Source organism: Cornus florida, unplaced genomic scaffold, assembly GCF_030987335.1.
Source record: "Cornus florida cultivar Cherokee Brave unplaced genomic scaffold, ASM3098733v1 CherokeeBrave_3.0.0_Hap2_Chr11, whole genome shotgun sequence".
Lineage (NCBI taxonomy): Eukaryota > Viridiplantae > Streptophyta > Magnoliopsida > Cornales > Cornaceae > Cornus > Cornus florida.
The window spans coordinates 82,469,234-82,490,463 of NW_026775581.1; the positions used below are offsets into that span (position 1 = coordinate 82,469,234).

At 33.7% G+C, this 21,230-nt stretch overlaps 2 protein-coding genes across 4 annotated transcripts; both read right to left on the reverse strand.

Annotated features, from left to right (window-relative positions):
- Window positions 1-77: 77 nt before the first annotated feature.
- Window positions 78-10,207, reverse strand: LOC132282491 (uncharacterized). Of its 3 annotated transcripts, none has more exons than XM_059784196.1 (7): window positions 9,947-10,207; window positions 9,815-9,855; window positions 7,051-7,106; window positions 5,705-5,989; window positions 3,275-4,932; window positions 988-1,066; window positions 78-634 (listed from the first exon to the last, which is right to left on the reverse strand). In XM_059784196.1, the coding sequence occupies exons 1-5, from the start codon at window positions 10,133-10,135 to the stop codon at window positions 4,886-4,888; spliced, it is 618 nt and encodes a 205-aa protein (XP_059640179.1). In that variant the 5' UTR covers window positions 10,136-10,207; the 3' UTR covers window positions 78-634; window positions 988-1,066; window positions 3,275-4,885. The 3 variants fall into 3 exon arrangements, with proteins under 3 accessions (XP_059640179.1, XP_059640180.1, XP_059640178.1); XM_059784197.1 differs by having other exon boundaries at window positions 3,275-3,508; window positions 5,705-6,004; XM_059784195.1 differs by having other exon boundaries at window positions 5,705-6,004.
- Window positions 10,208-12,317: 2,110 nt separating this feature from the next.
- LOC132281414 (carotenoid 9,10(9',10')-cleavage dioxygenase 1-like) lies at window positions 12,318-17,207 on the reverse strand. Its single transcript, XM_059783119.1, has 12 exons — window positions 17,103-17,207; window positions 16,556-16,693; window positions 16,318-16,420; window positions 14,924-15,183; window positions 14,416-14,595; window positions 14,253-14,331; window positions 14,056-14,137; window positions 13,909-13,971; window positions 13,682-13,820; window positions 13,227-13,548; window positions 12,896-13,128; window positions 12,318-12,643 (listed from the first exon to the last, which is right to left on the reverse strand). Exons 1-12 carry the CDS (start codon window positions 17,205-17,207, stop codon window positions 12,527-12,529), a joined length of 1,821 nt encoding a protein of 606 aa, XP_059639102.1. The 3' UTR covers window positions 12,318-12,526.
- Window positions 17,208-21,230: the final 4,023 nt, after the last annotated feature.

Below are 21,230 nucleotides of genomic sequence, written 5' to 3' on the forward strand. Positions count from 1 at the left end.
GCAGCTTTTACCACCAACCAACAAAAATTGGTTCAAAACTGGATTTAACAATCAAAATCTTGAAAAAACTCTAGTCAAGTCCCAACACAATGCTATAAATGCTCTTGTAACATGTAAATATGAAAACTGAAATGATTCCAACTATACAAACTGCGGGCTCTCTGGTTTCAAAGAAGCTATTCCACCTAACAGATACAAGTACATTTTTTCCTTTTACAATACACAACAATACCCAACAATACCCATATGGGGCAATTTTGCTGCAAATCGAGATTTATCAAATTAAAAGAAAATTTTACATGACAATGAAGAAGTCAAGCTTTATTAGGATCTGTCTCATCTTGCACGTCCACATTGCTCCTTTCTGCAGTAGTGTTACTACAATGAAGCAGCAGATGCTGAGTGGCTGATAAAATCCTTTGGCTATCACCGGAAGAAGTAATGCTTCGGCCATGCCTGCTCCTGCCTTCAGGTATAGAAGCAGATGCCAGAGTCCGTGCACCCTCACTTTCATGCAAGGTAGTAGATGCCATAATGTGTGCACTCTCACTTTTAGGCAAACCAGCAGATGCCATATTAGTGGATGGAGCAACCTCTGCTTCACTGCATTTACTTGCTCCATCTTTCCCGCCAACTACAACAATTATAACAATAATCAGTAGCTGGGAGTGACAAATAACATGCAGAAGGGCAAAAGAAAATATAAAATAAAATGGTTGCTTCCACAACTAAGGACCGATTGTAAATGTATAAAAAATTAGTTGCTTCCATGACCAAGGACTCGGGATTTTTCAATAAAACCAGGTTAGACAAAGGGATCTGGCGAAACTCCCATTTCAGATATCAAAAAGTTAGCAGGGGAGGAAAAGAAAAGTAACAATCTGGTATGACACAAAAAAAAATTTCTAAATCAAACTAAGAGGGGGATCTTGTGGGGAGGAGGGTCGAATAGAAAAGAAACGAAGTCAGAATTGTGGTAAGAAAGACCTGTATGAGTAGTAGTAGCAGTGGGAGCACTTGTATTTGTGGGCGTGGTAGAACTTCCAGTTCCTTTTTTCATCTTCGACTGCAACACAGAACCAGAAACCATCATTCATTAGCTCCACATCTCAGAAATAAGCATTATTCCTTTTTATCACTATAGCAATTATGTTTTGATAATGTTCACATATCAGAAAAGCACCCTTGCAAAAGTTGAGTCAGCTACTTCCACATTTCAAGCAAATATTTGTTCAATTGCAGAGGAACAGCCAAAGCCATCAACCTAATATGCCTGCCTAGCAACCTACCTAATGAAACTGAATACTAGAGATATACTTCAGTGTCAATAACCCTTGGCTTCAATGGCAAAGAAAAAATAATACGTTTTGGAGTTTTAGTGGTAAAAAATAAGAGACAGATAGCTTTACTAAAACTTTTGGAAAGAAACTCTGTTCCTTAAAGAATGTGACACCACTTATAACACTTCTTTTTACATTTATTTGCACAATGCATCCCAACCTAATACCTCTACAAAGGATAAGTTAGATCAAATATCTTTGCATTTTCTTCACAATACTTTACAGCGACTGAGATATTTGTGCAACGCCCATGCAATAATGTGTAGGCCCACAGGAGAAGCTTCCGTGGAATACTCAGATCAAGCATCCCATCGGTACCCAGCTGAAAAGGTGCTTCTTTTACTAACTGAGATGGTAACATATAGAGGTTGACACCTGATGGGAGCATTGAAGAAGAGGTGTCCCGATAGAAGTTGTGAGAACATCTGAGCAGTGAGGCGGCGGTCTCCAAATCTTGCTCTGAATATTTCTTGATTATAGTATTCTTGATCTTAGACAACAAAGGGTTCCATTTTGTTTCAAGATTTTTTAGATGGGTTGGATCCTACTCTGATGAATTCCACAATTCACTTGTTTGCAGATCAACAAAGAGCACCTGGCTGTTTTCTGATTCACTATCTAACAGATTATGGACTTGGGCCTCATTTGAGATTCCGGAATGTAGTGGAGTAATTAAGGCCAAGTTAAATACAAGAGATCTACACAAAGCAACAGAAACATGCTTATAAATTTTAGCACTATTACTATTTGACAATTTTGGATTCTTGAAACGCTTCCGTATCTTCTCATTTATTGCTTCAAGTGTTTCCAGTCTGACATTTCTCTCTAACAACTGGATATATTGGTAAAGATATCTGCAACAAAGGAGTAGAAAATCAAAAAAGTTTGTAGAACCATGCGATTACACGTGAGTGGACAGTGGGCACTTAAACAATTAGACTTCAAACACGTAAACAGCCTCAGGAGTGCATTACATTCATGTGAATCAGCTCAGTGATCAATTCAGAACACTAGAATGACCAAATGCTAGGAATAATCCATAAGTTGGGAATTTAATTTAGTAGTATAGGGCAGCCAGAACTAAACCAACACAAGCAACAAAAAAAAAAAAAAAATGACCAGTTCAAGATAGCACAACGGATTAAAAAAAATATGATAGGGTTATGGGCATAAAAGAGCCAAGCTAAGCCAAGTACTAAAGTGTAAGGTACAGCTAGTTGGCAAGGACAAGTTTTGATATTAGCTCAAACTCAGCTAAACTTTTGGTGTCCAAAATCAAAGTCAGCTTCTTATGCAAGACGTTCAACTCGGCTAGGCTCTATTTATTGGCAATTACATGTCTTACATTAATTTCCAGTTTTGTTGGCATGATACAATAGGTTCAGCATCTTTACACTTCACAATACAAAGTACAAAACCAAAGATGACAAAGAAAATTGAAAAGCCAAAAGCCCCACAATAGCCAGATAACCATGTCACATTCTGTATTGTAACAAAATAATTATGGTACTAGTTCAAATGACATGAAATATGGCACAATTCTAACCCATAAACGATGCAACTATCAAGCTATCCATGCTTGATGAGCACTCAAGCCTATCGAGTCAAGTGCACCTGTTAATTGAGATTGGCGTGTTGCAGTGACGAGCTGAGGGTTTACTCTCAAGCTCAACTCGGTCGAGCTAGTGAACAAGCTCTTGACAAGTTGAGCTCAAGCTGAGCCAAGTAGCTTTGATTCAATTGCCATGCTGACGTGGGATGGGGCGACGCAATTTAAGGGGAGAAGAAGACACATGTTAACATTAAGAGTAATATTAATGAAGAAAATTTTAGAAGTACCTCAGGAATGATTCATGGTACTGATATATTTGTGATATATTGAATAATTTGCATAAATTTCAGGTTCAAAAAGAAATTTTCTCAGCATGACATACCCATATAAGCTGCTCTCTGATAATTCTGGGCACTTGATCTCAGGCAAACTGCATATCTCTGACCATAAGTTCATCTGTTCCATGAATAAAGAGAACATTTTTTTCTAGAATATGCTCAGGAGGGTTGCTTGCAGCACCATAGCCAACAGTCTCGGTTCGATGGACGGATGAAATTAGGGCTTTAATGTACCTCCCAAGAGTTACTGGAACTAGATCTTCACGGCACAAGGAGAACTGGATATACAATAGAGATAAAGTATTAATTGTTTTGATGGTGAACGCTATCAAGAAACAGGATGTTTAGCTATAGCTGATTTCCATGTAACAGTAGAATGGTAATGACAGCCTCATTTTCTTGGTAAAAGTTTCAAAGACCAAAGTTCCATCCATAGTCACTGGCAGATGTGTTGGGAAAGGGCAAAACAAAAAAGCGCCATGGCCCTAAAAAAAGTCCCGTGACTTTGGATCTTGTAGATCCTTTCTAGTCTATCTACATTTTATTTTTATTTTTTATGACAGTCTTTGGGCACCTACGGCAGGATCCGTCATCTGCATATCTGCTACCGTGCCCCCCAATTCCTGCCCTCTTCCAATAACAACAACAACAACAACAACAAATAATAATAATAATAAATAAATAAATAACAAAAACTGCAATCATTATAATATTTTAACATACCCCGTGCCTAACTATAGAAAATCCTACAACATAAGCTCCTCGGTTAAAGTTGCAAGGGAAACCATCATTTTTTTATATTCCCTTCTGACCATGTGATTCTTTCAAAGTTTCTACCAATAATCCTTTTCAAACACCATTTCGTCCCACGTTTTCCACATTTCTTTTAGAACTTCAAAGTGTGGTCAAACTTTTACATTTTGCCTAAGGTTCAAAGTTTCAAAAAACAATTTTTTATAATTAGACACTAAAATTAAGTCACCAGCAATAATTTTGTTCCACTTCATACTTTCTATAAGTAAATTTGGAGGGAGAGGGGGAGGAGATAGCATCATATTTTCTCTCCATTTTTTATATGAATTATTAAATTTATTCAAAATTTTCCTTTTAAAAAATATAAAAAAAATTATCTTTTTAACTCTCAATGTAGAGAAGTTAAAGTAATTCCAAAAATATAAATATGCTTCTTTGACAAAAGTTCCACTGAAACACCAATTCTCTGATAGAAATGAATCATGATTGCTAAAGTAATAAATGAACTGTAAAGAAAGCCATCTTTCTTTATTTGGGTGATTATAAAACTACATATTGCTTTTCTTCTGCTCCAAAGAGCAATGAGAACACTGAATCCACCTTTCGAAAGAAAAAGGCCTTAGATGTATTTTGTCTGGCAATATTATTAACAGTACATGCAATAAAAATTAGAGTACTCAAATTTCAAAAGGATTGACAAGTTTGTATCCTCTTATCCACCCTTATAGAGATATAAGCTCCGTCAAGGGTACAGATGTCTCCGGTCTCCTCCAACAGTTTCAAATAGAGCGTTTTTTTATAAAATTTTTACTTATCGAAAAAAAAAAAAAAAAACAGTTTCAAGTAGAGCAGAATGTACTTTCCAAATACAAATGATGAATTTACGAGAACTCTCGGCCAAGTTAACTTCGAGAACTTTTCGGTTCCAGAAAGACCTGGTGTTTTGCGCCTGTAATCCAGATTAGGAAAAATAAGCTGGTTGCCTATTACATTATATTTCAGGAGCTAATTCAAGATAATCGCAAAAAAATATTACTAAGCACCTTTGTTCACTTGTGTAATTAAGCACCTTTTTTCATCTTTGCTTTTGTATACCATTGAGAATGAGTTTATGCACCAAAGAGAAATAAGAAAATAGTTCTCCTACAGCAGTAAGGTATACTAGAATCACTCCAATCACCGTTGGAGCCTTCTAAAACAAAATTATGTCGATCAAGACTTGTTACAGTAATTAAAAGGATTGTCCCTTTTGTGATACAGCCAATAATGACCCTTAATCTTCCCTAGACAAAATTTAGAATCCCCATTCAACATTAGTAACACCCTCTAAATTACCTAACTAATTACTTAGTAATTCCAAAGCTTAATTACTACTTTCTATTAAAAAAACAAGATTCAAGACACTTTCTAAGACATCACTAATTGCATCAGTTTAGATTATTCTAAAGCATTTGAAATGAGTTTATTTGTTGCAAGAAAAAAATTGTTTCTAGATTTCAAGAATGATGTAATCTTCTTTCCCGTGATAGTGAGTACAAATTTTTCCTTTCTAATTACGTCATATAAACAGAATAAATTACTTCCCTATGCCTGTGGTGGTCAAACACAGTCATAATAGCTCCTTGACTATTCCATCAAATCAAAATTAATTATATTCATTAACTTTTAATTGCCAAAAATACCTACATAAATAATTTGAGGGGAAAAAAAAAGCTTTGTACCTTCCTTTTTTGACCATATTTTCAATCTCCCACATGTTAATTGTGAAGGAAGAGCGAGTTGACTTAAAGCAAAAGGAAAGTTAATCCTTTGCTTTCTCCAGATCTTCAGTCTGACCCCTTCTGTACAGCCCTTGAGCAAGCATATATCTGGCCTTATGAAAATGTTTAAGGTCCCCTTCCACACAAATTTCAAGAGCAGAGAGGCAATCACTGTAAAGCATATTCCACGCATCTTCCAAATGATGAGAATCCACTTGCTTTCCATCCTCAGGATTTGCTTGAGTCCTAACAAGAAACATCCTTATAAAAACTTAAGTCATATATCTTCTACTTTGCAAGGTAATAGAGTATCATTAATCTACACTGGTGTCTATAGTTATTTAAGCCTTTGGAAAAGGGGGAAAAAAAAGTTACAAGAGTTAACATAATAATAATGATATGAAGAATAAAGTTTGAAAAATATCACTACATGTGCGATTAAAATTAGAAAGATGATCAACAAAGTATACATGAGAAGTGAATCAGTGGAACACATAAAATGCATCATATAATGCACATAATTAATGTCCCATTTGAATCAAAACAACAAAAATCAGAATCAGTAATTATAATACCATATACATCATAACTGTTTTTATTTCAAAATTTACATTACATTACTATCCACAACCACTCATTTCAACCTTTTGAGCAACAACAAAATCTTTCCTCTATGGTTCGTGTTTGAAAGAAACTAGAATTAAGAATTAAATCTTTTGATTTTCTACATTAATAATCAAGTGAAACTAGGGACTACATCTTTTGATTTTCTATATCAATAATCAAACAAATTAAAGGGAAATGTCTCGTTGTTGAATTTGTTAGACACAGCATAAACATGTGTAAACAGCGGGTACCCACTGGGCCAGTAGTTCAGTTGCTATAACCTCTCCTTTCTCAAGGGGAGGTGATCGAGTCCCAAAGTGGGCATTTGTGGGTGTGTGTGAGTATTTATCTAAAAAAAATTATTGTAAAAAGTGGGTAGCTGAGCTTGCCGAGGCAATGGCTTGGGAACCAAGCGTCTCAACTTCAAGCATCGCCAAACTTAATCAGCAGATTGTTTTCAAATGTTTGCATGCATCCATACAAAGTAATTTCAACTCAAATGGACTTGGGATACCATAGCATAACCAAAGAGGGAGGAAAGGTCTTGCCAAATGGGTCCATCCAGTCATCTCATTTTTTATTTCTTTCATGAGTTTAGTTTGATTACGTATTAAGTTACATATGGCCAGCAGAAATTATTGACATAACCAAAGAATTAACTGGTCAACTATAGAAACTTCTCATTAAATTGTCTCACAAACCTGCCCTGACGACTGGCTCAATACTCTGAAGATCAACCTCTTGAAGCTGTCCAAACCTATCATCAAGCGAAATACAAGCCAAAAATGTGATAATTTAAAATCACCGTCATAAAGATCACAAGATAGCCCGCAGAAAATACATGAGAAACATAATCCATCTTTAGCATCGGCAAAAGGCTATGGTCCAAATCGTTACATAAAATAATGGTAGTTCACCATACCAAAATAGTTGCCAAACCAGACTATAGTCAAGGGAGCGTACCACAAATAATGAGTAAATAAGATAAACTTTCAAGGGACAATAGTGCCCCCTGCTTCAACTTAGAGTTCAGTAAACATCACTCGGTACGACACAAATAGGTTATCAATCAGTATTGCAGTTCAAAAAAATAATAACGAATGCTGAAATCTAACGAGATGGCAAGCCTATGTTCCTACTGTTGCACAAGTTTTCCTTATACAATCTAGGGATAATTTCACTTACCTCCCTTGAGGTTAGGCCTAATTACAGGCACTACCCCTAACGTTTTGAAAATATCACTCACCTCCCTCCAATGTGTTCGGTGTTGGTTTCCGGTAGAAATTATTGTTAAATAACTAAAATACCCTCTAATATTATATTAATATAACATAATATAAAATCTATATGTGAAATGACTATATTGCCCAAAAATAAAGTTATATTAATATACACAATTACATATACACACTTCCCACCATGTATACATACACAGTTATATACATACACAGACAACTACCACAGATGGTGGCGCCGCGGCCATAACCACCACCATCATAATCATCACCACTGGCGGACTCTTCCCCTCCGACGACCAACAAGACACTACCATCCACAAGTGAAGCCAACGGACAACCCAAAATAAGGAGACTGAGGAAGAATAAAACTTGGTGGATCCAAGAAATTTTGAGAGAGAGAGAGTGTTTCAACTGGGTCAAAATTGTGTATAGGGCATATATCTTGGTCAGTCTTTTGTTAGATACAAAGGTAGGAACGCTACTCTGGGTCGAAGTAACTAGGCCATAGAAAAGGAGATGTTGTGGACCAAACATAAGCCACCACCAGAGGAGTCAATTGTCTTGAAATCTGACTCACAATCTAACTTGCATCTAGCTCCCACTCCAAACTCAAGTGAAAGCCGCAACGGAAATGGAAAGTGAAAGCCGAAACGGAGACGAAAGCTCAAGCTTCTACAGGCGATGTTGGGATCCAACGCGAAACAATTCTTTGGGTATCTAGGACAATTCTCCCCAATCTATATATAGATATATACATGTGTAGGTAGGGCAGAGCAGAGCAGAACATGAACATTCGCCGCCTCAATTTCGCCGACATGGACGTGATCACCGTAATATTCACTGGCGAAACTCCTGCTCGGATGTGAATCCGAATTCAGAAACTATAGCGAGCTCGACCGGTGAAACGGTTCAAGTCGCCGATCAACTGAAAGCAACGAGACTTGTGGACCGATGGCGATTTAACGACGGTGAAGTAGTTGCTCTTCTAGTACTCGTCCAGTTCGTCTCGGTCGTCGTCACAGGGATGATGTTTCCGCAGAAGACGATATTGTTGTCGATTGGGCTGATTGTGGAGTTCATATCGATGAAGAAATAGGTCTTGATCTATGGGGGTTTTTGGATTAGGGTGCAGCCGCGGCCGGCAGAGCTGAGGAGGAGAGCTACTTTGCCGGCGATGAGGGGTTTCCATAAATTCCGGCAGCGCGACGAGTTGCAGCTATGTATATAGGCCTATATATATATATATATATATATAGAATGAACCAGTTTTTATATGGGGATATATATATAGACCAATATATATTATGTACAAAGAGCCATGGTTGTAAAATAGGTTTTAGAGTGAGATGTGGATACAGAGATTGCTTTGAGGGTATATGAGTAATTTTAATTCAAAAGCAAGGATGAAAATGTCTTTGTAATTATAATAAGGGCAAATGTGGTATTTCATGCTAAAAAATGGCTGACATCATAGAAAACCGGCGTTGACCGTCACCGGAAGGGGCAAAGTGTTACCTGAGAGCTAACTTTGAGGGAGGTTGATGTAATTATTGAAACGTTAGGGGTACTACTTGTAATTAGGCCTAACCTGAAGGGAGGTAAATGAAATTATCCCTACAATCTACATCACTCCGTATGACACAAATAGGTTATCAATCAGCATTGCAGATCAAAAAATAATAACGAATTATGAAATCTAACGAGATGGCAAGCCTATGTTCCAGTTGCACAAGTTTTCCTTATGCTGAATGATTCCCTCTTCTGCTTTTCTCATTGGGTGAAGAAGATACATTCTAAATTGAGCTGAATAACATTAGACATGAACACACACCCCACAAAAGTCACTCAAGCTTTGCATTTGACATCAATTATAAGTAAGAAATTCCAATTTATAGAGTAAAATTAAAGTTTGACAACTTCAAAAGTATCAATACCACTACCTAAATCTGGATTGAATCACGAAGCTTCAATTCACCACTCAAAGCACCCAAAAAAACTACAATATATGAGTCTATTATACTCAAATTCATCATATCCAAATTGCTTCAAGTTGCTCGTGAACAATATCCATTACATTTTAATGAAAAATCCACCAAAATTTCATGTATGATGATGCAATCAAGCATGCTTTCTAACACTCAAATCACATATAATTCACACACATATATATAAATTCATATACATACATATACAGACACCCAAAAACCCACAAGAGATAGGTGAATACCAGTCTAGCACTTGTCGAATTTTGGGAGCAATCTCTTCAACCTATGGACACAGAAACAGATATATAAAAACAAATATATATATGTGTGTGTGTGTGTGTGTGTGTGTGAAATTGTGGGTCATGGTAGTTTACCTCACCTGGGGGGAGAGAGATGCGAGCGGTTTCAGCCAAACGAGGCACATCAAGAGGCTCAAGACCAGACCGAACCGAGTAGTTTCGTACCCATTTCTGTGTAGACGATTTAGAAAAGCTGCTTCTTCTTCTCGAGTTGGAGACGCCATGGTTCGTTGTTCTGAGAAGAGACAAAGCTCTGCTTCCCATTCTGTGGTTGGCAGTAACAATTGACAATCCATTTTTGGAACTTTCAAGTCTCCTAATATAAAAGAACACTTTACTGCCAATAGAAACGACCCTTTCTATCTCGCGCAATATATATTATTTATGTGTTTTGAATTTAAAATTAAGTATTTTTATGAAAAAATGTATATATATATATATATACATATTAGATGGGCATCTTTTAATAATTTATATGTGAGTTGAGACAAATAATCATTATAAATTTATAAAAAATTATATATATTGTGAATTTATTTTCATTATACGAATAGTTTTAAATTTTATGACTCCTTATTGTAGATTTCAAGTGTATTATTGTTCAAAGTTCATTCTAATTGTTGTACTATTCAATTTTTTAAAACTATTATTAATTTATATTGATATATTATAAATTGATGTATTATTACTCATTTTTTAAGAACAAATTTAATGTGAGTATATTAGTAGTGTCTTACAAGAAGAATTTATCACTCTCTCGTACTAACACTAATCATTTTCATCTTGTTGATTTAAGAACAGAAAAGAGTCACAAGACCATCAAAATTTTCAGTGTCACATTTTATCAAACATTAACAAGACAAATCAAAATTTTCAGTGCTTCAAGACCCTACTTCTCTTAGCCCAAGCTCAACAAAATCAAACAAAAATTTGAAATAGTTACCAATAATCAATACTGATTTATTTACGAAAAAAATAATAATAATAAAACAATGAGTCTTAGAAAATGATTCACCGAAAAATACCAAAAATATTTTTTCAGAAAACATTTTACTTCAAAAAAAAAAATTGAAATAGTTATCAATAATCAATACTGATTTATTACGAAAAAATAATAATAAAAAAACAATGAGTCTTGGAAAATGATTCACCGAAAAATACCAATTTTTTTTTTGTTCTAAAAACATTGTAAAACCAAACGGAGCTAAATATACAAATGCTACCATTAATTTTCTGCCATTATACAACACTATCTTGTCAACATCCACAGAAACACATGACATAAAAGAAGGTTATATCTGTTGAGATTGTTCATGTTCACAAAATAAAACAAAAATGTTCAAAATAAAAAATAAAAAATGGTCAGATACAATTATATATATGCATATGTACAAATTTTGTGTGCAAAGATGAGCACCACATTAAAAGTAGAATATTTGTATACGATATAGTACACACAAATCTATCCTTAGAAGTGTGTAACACAACACAAAGATTAAAAGTAAAAGCACTAAAATTTGAAGTTCCAACACAAAACCTAACACATTTTTGTGATTCCCAAAAATTCTTCCTTCTCTTGAAATCTTCAATATGATACATGAAGGGGCAGATCCATCCAGGCCCACCCAATTCTAGTTGCGAGCCCAATGTCACTGCTCAGTCCAAGGAGGAGAAGGAGCCCAACGAAAAGCTTTCCCAATCCATACCAGCGATGTAATGAGTGAAGTCCAAACCGAGATGGGCCCATGTAGCCCAATACGTGAAAGTCAAGAAAGGAAATTAGGCCAAGAATGGGGAAAAGAAAATAGAATAACAACTTTTTGTACCTACTACAATACAGTAGGTAGATTGACATCGTTAGGGTAGATTGTTATCATCTTTCTTTGTTATCTGAATATAATTCTGCACCTAGCAAGTAATAAAAAGAAGAACGTATTTTGTAACAAGACCGGGCTGAGACATCGAAGATAGCTTATGTAATAATTTTACATCGTTTATAGAATAAATTTATATCACTTATATAACAACTGCACTACATTATTTACACAACTTATATTTCATATATTTGCACCACAGCGATGTAACGAATTGCACTAACAATCTACACCAGCACAGGAATGGATCTGGATTCCAAGACTTCAAGCTATGCTGACCTTGATAACATCAAATTAACCCAATTATGTTCATTGTTTTCAAAGAAATTCTTACCCATAAAATAAAACAAATAAAATAAATAAGAAAAAACAAATCAGTATTTTGCAACACAATGTTGCTTCAATTGTTTAAAACAGATTGTGATTTTATGAAACAGTATTATAATTCCTGCCAAATGAACTCCTCACCTTGTATTGCATCAACCACAATAAACCATTAAGCTATCAAAATTGAAATTTGTTATAACACAATGCTAAATATATAGGCATCACAACTATAATAAGAACTGGAATTAAAATAACAAGTGTAGGAAAAATATTTTTTTCGTTTTTACACTCGTGGCACCTTATCAAAACACACTAGTTTAAATAAATAAAAAAAACCAAAATTCTTTACAGAAAAAACATTTCTCCATATAAATGTACATCCAATTACAAAAAGAACACTAGGACAGCAAGGAATTAATATAAACATTCTGGTTTCGAAAAGATCCTGATCCTGTTAGTGTTGATAGGGCATTGACATGAAAGCTCCATGAAAACCATATGGCACTCTACATGGCACCATAATTTTGGCCACGGGCTCACCGGCAAAGTTCTTCGTATCGATTATATAAACCTGCAAGAAATGTGTTTAAATCAGTGTAGCTTTAATTCAACATGAAAGGTTATCAAACAATTGTTGATGACAGAAAGGAATTACCCAACCAAAACTAACATGGAGTGAAGTAATTAAATATGATTTTAAGAAATTTAAATATTCAAAGTGAAATGGTAGTATATAATAGAATAGAAAAAGAAAATTTATGTAGCCGAGATCCCATCCATGTGGGAAAAAGGCAAGGATGATGATTAGGAATGAATTAATTACCTGAGATGTACCGGTATCTTCATTATAAACAAAAGAGATGATCCAACCATCGTCTTCCTCAGTTGCTCCGCATTTAGGGACAAATGTAGCTCCAGAGCAGAAGGTATTCTTCTCAAATTTATGATATTCGACCTTTATGGAGTTTTCACAGTGGAAGAAATCTTTTACCACATAAAATCTGGATTCTGGTTCTCCAAAGTAAAGTTTGGCTAGTCCACCATATTTGGCCATGCCTATTAAATCAAATCAACATACTATTTTAAGTCAAACAATTAACAATTTAAATTATGAGTCATACTTTTTTTCCCAAGGGTCATTGTTTCTAGATTACCTGAGGCAGAGCTCGCGCTAGAGTCAATAATCTGAGTGTAGCCATATTTGTTTTTAACACCCGTAAAATTTTCATTAATCATAGGAAAATCCATGGAGAATTCGGTTCCAGTGAGATTCTTTTCCTTGACCTCTCCATTTAGCATGTTTAATCTCCATTCATAACAACGGGAAAATAAAAATCCATCTTGTGTAGAACTGTCATCATTTTCTCCAACTGAACTCACTGACTTAAAACCTCTTGAAAACCACTCAAATTTGTTCAAACCATGATCAGGTCCTGGTACGATTGATCCACGAGCTCTACATGCCCACACTACAACCTGTTCTTCATCATTAAAACATACTTTTAAAAATGTGAATCAATTATTGGTATAAATTATTATTTTCAGTGGCATGGACTGTGTGAAAAAAAGATGTTAACAATTTGTACTGTGTTCTATTTTTGGTGGTTACCTCATCACCATCCTCATAACAGTTGAGAATGTGAAATGCACAACTTGGTTCCACCTCGAACCACAAAACTGATTCTGCATCACCATAACGAGGCATTACTCCAATCCTCGCATATCCTTCGTTGTCATACCTTATCAATCTGCATATTAAAGTTTAATATTTCAGGCAATAATTCGAAACCTCATTTTAAAGTTCTTTGAGAAATGATTTCAAAAGTATGTACTCACGGGCCTCCTCTAATGAGTCGGTTTATGTCTATAGTTAGTGGAAAATCTATTATCACATTGTATCTGCAAACCATAAAACCATATTAAATAAGTTAAATCAAATTGATGGAAACCTCCGGAGGCAAATACGTTGGATTATTAATTTACCTCTGAGTAACACCTATATCGTGGCAAACGGTGCACCTGTTGAATTTGAGATCCACTTCATGTACTAATTTCTTTCCGTCAGCTGAAATGGAGAGAGGAAAACAAAAAACATTGGAATGTAAACACGTGTTGCATAGTCGGTCTCTGTGATCTTGCTTTAAATGTTAGTATTTCACTAAAACAAGATTAGAATATACCTGAAATCACTCCCAGTTCGAAGTATGGTTTCTTCGCATCAAATCCCATTAAGACTAGCTCCCCAGTACCTGGAGCTTTCTGCATGTAAAGTTGTTACTTGAGCAAAATTATTAAGTTATTTGATATAAAATTAAAGATTATAGAGCTTGATGAATTAAGCACCTTTGGGTGGCTAGTGAATGGTCGATTCCAAGATCCATCAACATCCCAATTGCCTAAAGTTTCTAGTGTAAGGATGTCTATCTCTTGAGGCATATGATTCTCAGCGATTGAGTAGAACTTCCCCGAATGCATGAAAACATTGGTGTTGCTAATGTATTTGTTTACTTTTCCAAATCTTAACTGAAACATTCAAGAACAAATAATAGATTATGGTATGCCCTAAATTTCCATTATCTATGTACTTGCATGTCTCACTTTTTGTAGAATTTAGCATTCCCAGAACTAGTTTTTATTTTTTGTAAGTAGGAATTTTTTTTTTGCTGAAATTTGGCAAAAAAGTCTGCAAATGCCAAGTTACTCTGTCCAAATTATAGATATTTGGCCAAATAATATGTTTGAATACTCCAAACATTATTTTAGTCCAGAGTCTACTGGCTCAATCTAAAATAGATATATGACATAGTTAAATTAGGATAAGGATACTACATTGTTGGGAGAATCTGCTCACCAAATTTAGTAGATAAGCTGCCAAAATAGCCGGCGTATCACCTTCAATTGCTGGAAGAAAAGATGGTTTGTTTCTTTGTCTTTCTAACTTGAATGTCTCGGTATGAACATGTTTGTTGTTATAGAAAACAGTCCAGCTTCCACCACTATCTTTATTAAAATACAAAGCATGAAGCATTCCTTCTCCTTCCACCCAAATGTGACTTGATCTTCCGAACATAGATTTTGTTGATTTTAATCCTCCGAAAAGAGGGTTTGGGCCTGCAAATACAATACAATTCACATGTTAACAACATTTTAACATAGTTTACAAATTTAACAAAAATTTATTGTTAGGCCTGCAAATATATTACAATTCACAACATATTAACATAGTTTACAAATTTATCAATAATAATGTTTATGCCTGCAAATACATTACAATTCACAACATAGTAACATACGTTTGCAAATATATCAATAATTTACTGTTGTTTTTTTGTTGTTGTTATGATTTATACTAAAAAAAGGTCGCTTTGTTTGACACTTTTACTGTCAACAATTGGGCATCAACAAATGATGAGATAGAACTATAGAAAGCGACACTAACAATTTGTGTGTCATGATATTTTCAAAGTGAATCGAAAAGTACTCTGTACTCACAAAAAGCCAAAAGGTTTATTTTGTAGGTCAAACTTATCTTAACATAAATTAATTACATTCCATCCATTTATATTTAAACATTTCGCCCTCTATATTATGCCATTAGGAGGGATATGTTACATTGCAGGTCAGAGTTTAGATTTTGTATTATCAATATGGACGTTTGCCTACGTTAAGTTTTCTCAGCAAATGTTTAGATTCGTCCTAGGCAATTCATGTATTAATATTATCCATTTTCTATCATTATCAATGCTTTCTTGCTGTCTCACAAACAATGTAGCCCTCCCTTTTGTCTTCATCATTTTGTTCTACTAATATTCTTCGACCAAGCAACGGCAAAATATAATAATCCAAATAGTGTGAAGATTAAAAAAAACTTCTGGTGCATGGACTCTTTAAAAGTAATGAAGTACCCGTGCCGGACACATAATATGGGCATAGGATATGTGTCCAACACTTTTGGTTAGACATGTATTTAAAAAACATATCCAATCATTCAATTACATTATATTATTACTTTAAAAAGAGTTAAATACCTATATTGAACATTATATTAGATAAAAATATTACTTTATTTTAGAAAATAAAATAAAATAATTAATAAAATGAATATTTATCCATGTCCATGTATCCTTTTGTTTGGAGATTTAACACGTCGTGTTTGACACCTATACCCGAGTCCATGTAACATAGAAATAAACTATATCCTACTAGTTAAGGAAAATATGTTATTCGAAGGACATTATTATGTACCATTTCTTATGTAAACACCTTCCGAAAAATCATCTGGAATCCTCCCATCAATGTTGGTAACATGAAAAGCTTCTCCCAACTCTTCGACCGGAGCAAAGTTACTCTGCTAGTATAAATATATAATTAACAACTAACCAATCAAAAAATGACCACATCATTGTATTTAAATTTCGAAACAGAAAAAATGGCATCCCAAACATTTTTATTATAATGAAAGAGTAATGCATAACAATGGCACCTGGGATGGGAGCAATGGGTGGTCATTGAATTCGAACAAGGAGTCAACAAAGGCATCCAATAGTCTCACAGAAGTGTTCTTGATGATTTCAGAAACACTGATTCGCAGAGGAATTTGCTGCAATTCTCTCAACAATGGCTGCTCATTGAAACCAAAAGTATTTTAATATTAATAAATTTATGCATTTATAGCAATTTTAAGATTGTTTTCAGCTTAACATCTTAATTTATCGTCATCATGAGAGAGAGATGTGCCATAATGAAGCTAAGATTAAGCAGATAGGATTGAACTTGAATTGGAAATAAATTCGTTTAATTTGGAGAATGGGGGTTTACATGTCCAAACTCCAAATATGAGTGTAAATTTGACAATTCTAATACTTAGAGTTGATAAAAATTTGCATATATACTTGGGTCACTGAAGATTTAACTTGTTGAAAAGTGAATAAAAAAACATCTCTGCATTTTAATGGGCTTGCATCATACCACAGAGAAAGCTATATGTGTGTGTGTGTGTGTGTGTTATGTAGAGAGAGAGACTTAATAACCTTGAAAGTAGAGGACAAAGAGGTCTTGAAATAATCGACTCTGCGTGAGATTGAAGGCCTCTGGACACAGCAATTCACTTGAAATTCACAAGTTGAAATGGCCATTTCTCTCTCTCTCTCTCTCACACACACACACACGCACAGAGGTCTTGGAGTGATCGAGTCTGCGTGAGATAGAAAAGCTCTCTCTGTGATCATATTTGAAATTTTTAGTGCAGACTTTATTTATAATAGGCGTCTGTCTCTTTATCCGATACTATCGAAGCATCTTTTGCTTACCAATGGCTATTTTGGTCAACAACAGTACGTCCTGATGGTAACAACTCACAACACATTCTGATTGTACTTATCGAGGCAAATGAAATGAAATATTCCATCGCTCACATTTATCTAGCGTGTCCCCAATATTATAGTATATGGATTTGCTTTCCATTATAAGAAATTTGCACTTTTTTGTGAGTAAGTACGTTAAATATCGCATTATCACTCAATTTTTCATTTTAAAAAAAGAAGTGATATTTATTCAATAATAAATGATTAAATGCAGAGTGTTATTCTTTTATAATGTTTGTGAATTGAGATATGTGTTTTTCACTAGGTATTCATAGTTTGATATTTTGGTGTTCGTAGCGAAACCACACCAAATTCATCCAAACTTGATGGTTAAACTCTATTACGATTATGTTATCGTAGGAAAGGTCTTGTGAAAAAATAGCTTCTTTCAGAATCTATATACATATATAGAATATATTGGAAATGTTAATATTTCTTTTCAACCAAATTGCAAGAAACTTCAAGAAAAATTGAGAAGAAGAAGAAGAAAAAAAAAAAAAAAAACTAACATAAGAACAAAAATAAGAAGTCAACATTGAGAAGCATCCGACCTGTTTGGATGAATAGAAAATTCTTTCACAAGTAAATATAAATTTTTTGTCATTTTCATAATTTTGTTGGATAAAGACTTGAATACCAAAAAAAGTTCGAATCACATTTGGCATGCGTATGTATCACAACTCTTCTCTGTCTAGTATATATTTTAAGTTATTCCTCTTGCATCATATTGTACGTTAATTGTACCTTTTCAGTTGACTCTAATCAATTTTTCTGATTTATTCTCATTAATTATTTTCCATGCACATAAAACTTAACTACAAGTTTATCCAAGTAGAATATGTATAATAACTCAAAGGAACTTTTAATTCTGAATGGATTAAGTATTTATTCAATTAAATGTGTTTGATAATTTTATTTGAATATCATTAAAAGTGATAAGCCTCACTTAAAAAGAAAACAATTTAAGTAATACTTCTCATTGAGTGTTTATTAATTACTACTTAAAAATTTGTTAGCAAATCATATATCTAAGGTTGTGGTTGGTAATTCAATTCATCACTTAATTCCAAACAAATTAAGGGCTTGTTCGGTTAAGTGAGTTTGAAGTGAAAAAAAAAAAGTGTATTTGATAACACAAATTGAATAAAATTTTAAGTGATAATAAATTCATAAGCTAAAATATTTAATTTTTTTTTAAAATATATCATTTAAAAAAAATCTCAATATTTGTTATTACATAAAAATTTCTGCATTTAAAATTTAAGCCATGAAATATTCAGTAGTTAATTTTGTGTCTCAGTCATGTCTTACTCATTGCAATCAAAGAGCATCATTTTGCTTACTAGATGAAAATGGACATTAATTCTAAGAAATAATAAAAATATATTTTGGTCAAATTTTATTTCATGACCCACAATGGCCAATTTGAACTAATATATATATATATATATATATGAAAAAGACAGCAATTTTGCCTCTGCCGCACGAATTTTCCATTAATCGATCCTATATATATATATATATATATATATATATATATATAAAAGAAGTCAAAATTGAAAATGAAAAGCACCCAATTGTTTGGATCGATTAATGGAAAATTCGTGCGGCAGAGGCAAAATTGCTGTCTTTTTCATACTTATATTTTACGGTTATTCCTATTGTATCGTATTGCAGGTTAAGCACACCATTTCAGTTGACTCTAATTAAATTTCTGATTTATATTCTCATTATTTTACATGCACATTCAAACAACCATATAGAGCTATATATGAGTTGCCTCTTGCAACAGTTTTGACTTTTGTCCGAAAAGCTTTCACTTGAAAATTTGACAAATAGGGCATAATATATAGAAGCACAAAGAGAATTGAAAGAAAAAAACAAAGAAGCATAAAATGGCTAAAATAATAATACATGATCACATACAATTACATCATTTATCTCTTTTACATATATAATTATATATATATATATATATATATATGTATTAAAGTAATATGTCAATTTTAAAAGTATGTCATTGGGCAAGCATAGGGATGGCAACGGGGCGGGTTTCTCTAAATCCCGCCCCGCCCCTTTTAATTTTTGTCAAGTTCATGCCCGCTCCGAGACTCGCGACGGGTTGAATTTTCATGTCCAGCCCCGCCCCGTTGGGAAATACTGTGCCCCCGTGCCCGCCCCGCTAATAAATTTTTTTCTCTCACTTTTTGGAACTTAAGTTCCTGCTATATGTGGAAAGACTGGGAATGACACAACATAAATGAAATTATGTATCCCAACAAAAATAAAAAAATAACATGTACATAACATAATTAACAAAAATAAAAGTTTAATACAACTAAATCACAAGAAGTTCTAAGCTCTAACTTCCACTATAACTAAAACAAAAACAAATTTAATACCAGTTTACATCCCAAATTAGGATTGTAAGATATGGGTAACTGGGTAAGTTGCTAAAATAAGTTATTAATATTATATATATATATATATATATATATATATTAAATATAGTTATATGCTTAGCGGGGCGGGGCCCCTAGGATATGTATACTAAACCTTTACCCGCCCCGTGACCCTCGACGGGTACAAAATTTGTATCCATGCCTGCTCCAACGGTATAAAAAGTGTTCCTATATCCGTTATTAACAGGGCGGGACGGAGCGGGGCCCTGGCGGGACGGTAAAAATTGACATCCCTAGGCAAGCATGCTTTGTGCTTACATCATTTTGTCTTATACAAAAGAAAGATGGGTAGTTTGGTCAGATGGAAGCATTCCTGGACATAAGAGTGCACAGACAAAAATTTAACTACTTAAAACTAAATTGTTAAAATTAATCAAATGAGATTCTCTTGAAATCTTTGATGTAATACAACAATAAATGAAATATGCCAAGCAATAAATAATTGCTAGGGGCTATGGTTGTAATCATCTAACTTTATTATCTGAACAAAATTCTTTAACTTGCAAGTCCTAATTATATATAGAAAAAAGTGCCCAAAAAAAAAAAAAAAAATAGGTGAGCACAATCTTTTCATGTGGTATAAAAATGAAATTTTAGTCCATGTAATTTTAAAAGTGAGTAATTTGCACTCTTGCATTTCAGTTCTGATCACTTTTTGTCCATACATTTATCAAACTAACCAATATAATTAACTTATTTAGAAAAGATAAAAAAAAAACAAAATACTTTAAAAGCCCTCTATAGTAAACCGATGCATTACATAACAAATTGACTAAGTGTGTAACTCCTTGTCTGATTAGTAAATGCAGCTAGACACATCTCTCAATATAGTATCCATCTTTCTTTTTGTGTTATTTTATTTTATTTTATCCTGAAGGACTATTCCTTACAAATTTTATGTTATACAAATGAGAATAGATCAAAGTACTAGCTGGGTATAGATCAGACATATAGTGGATTATGACATTAAGTACTCTACAAATAATTATTTCCTACGAGATTTTATTTTTCTCTTGTAAAATGACATTTTTCAATTAATTATATTCAATTCGATAATTATTATGGAAAGAAAACCTATTTATGATATTGTATAATTTCACTTTATCTTTGTCACTCTGTAGCCACGTTAATTTAACAGAAAAGATGAAAGTGGTGGTTTTTTTTTTTTTTTTTTTTTTTTTTTTTTTTTTTTTTTTTTTTTTTTTGGGTTAATTAGTTCATTTTAGTTCTTTTTGCTAGGTGATTGACTTTGTCTTTTATTATCTTTGCCTTTATAATTTTCTAAATAAATAAATAAATAACTCGAATGTGCGATGCAACAAGGGAATAACTT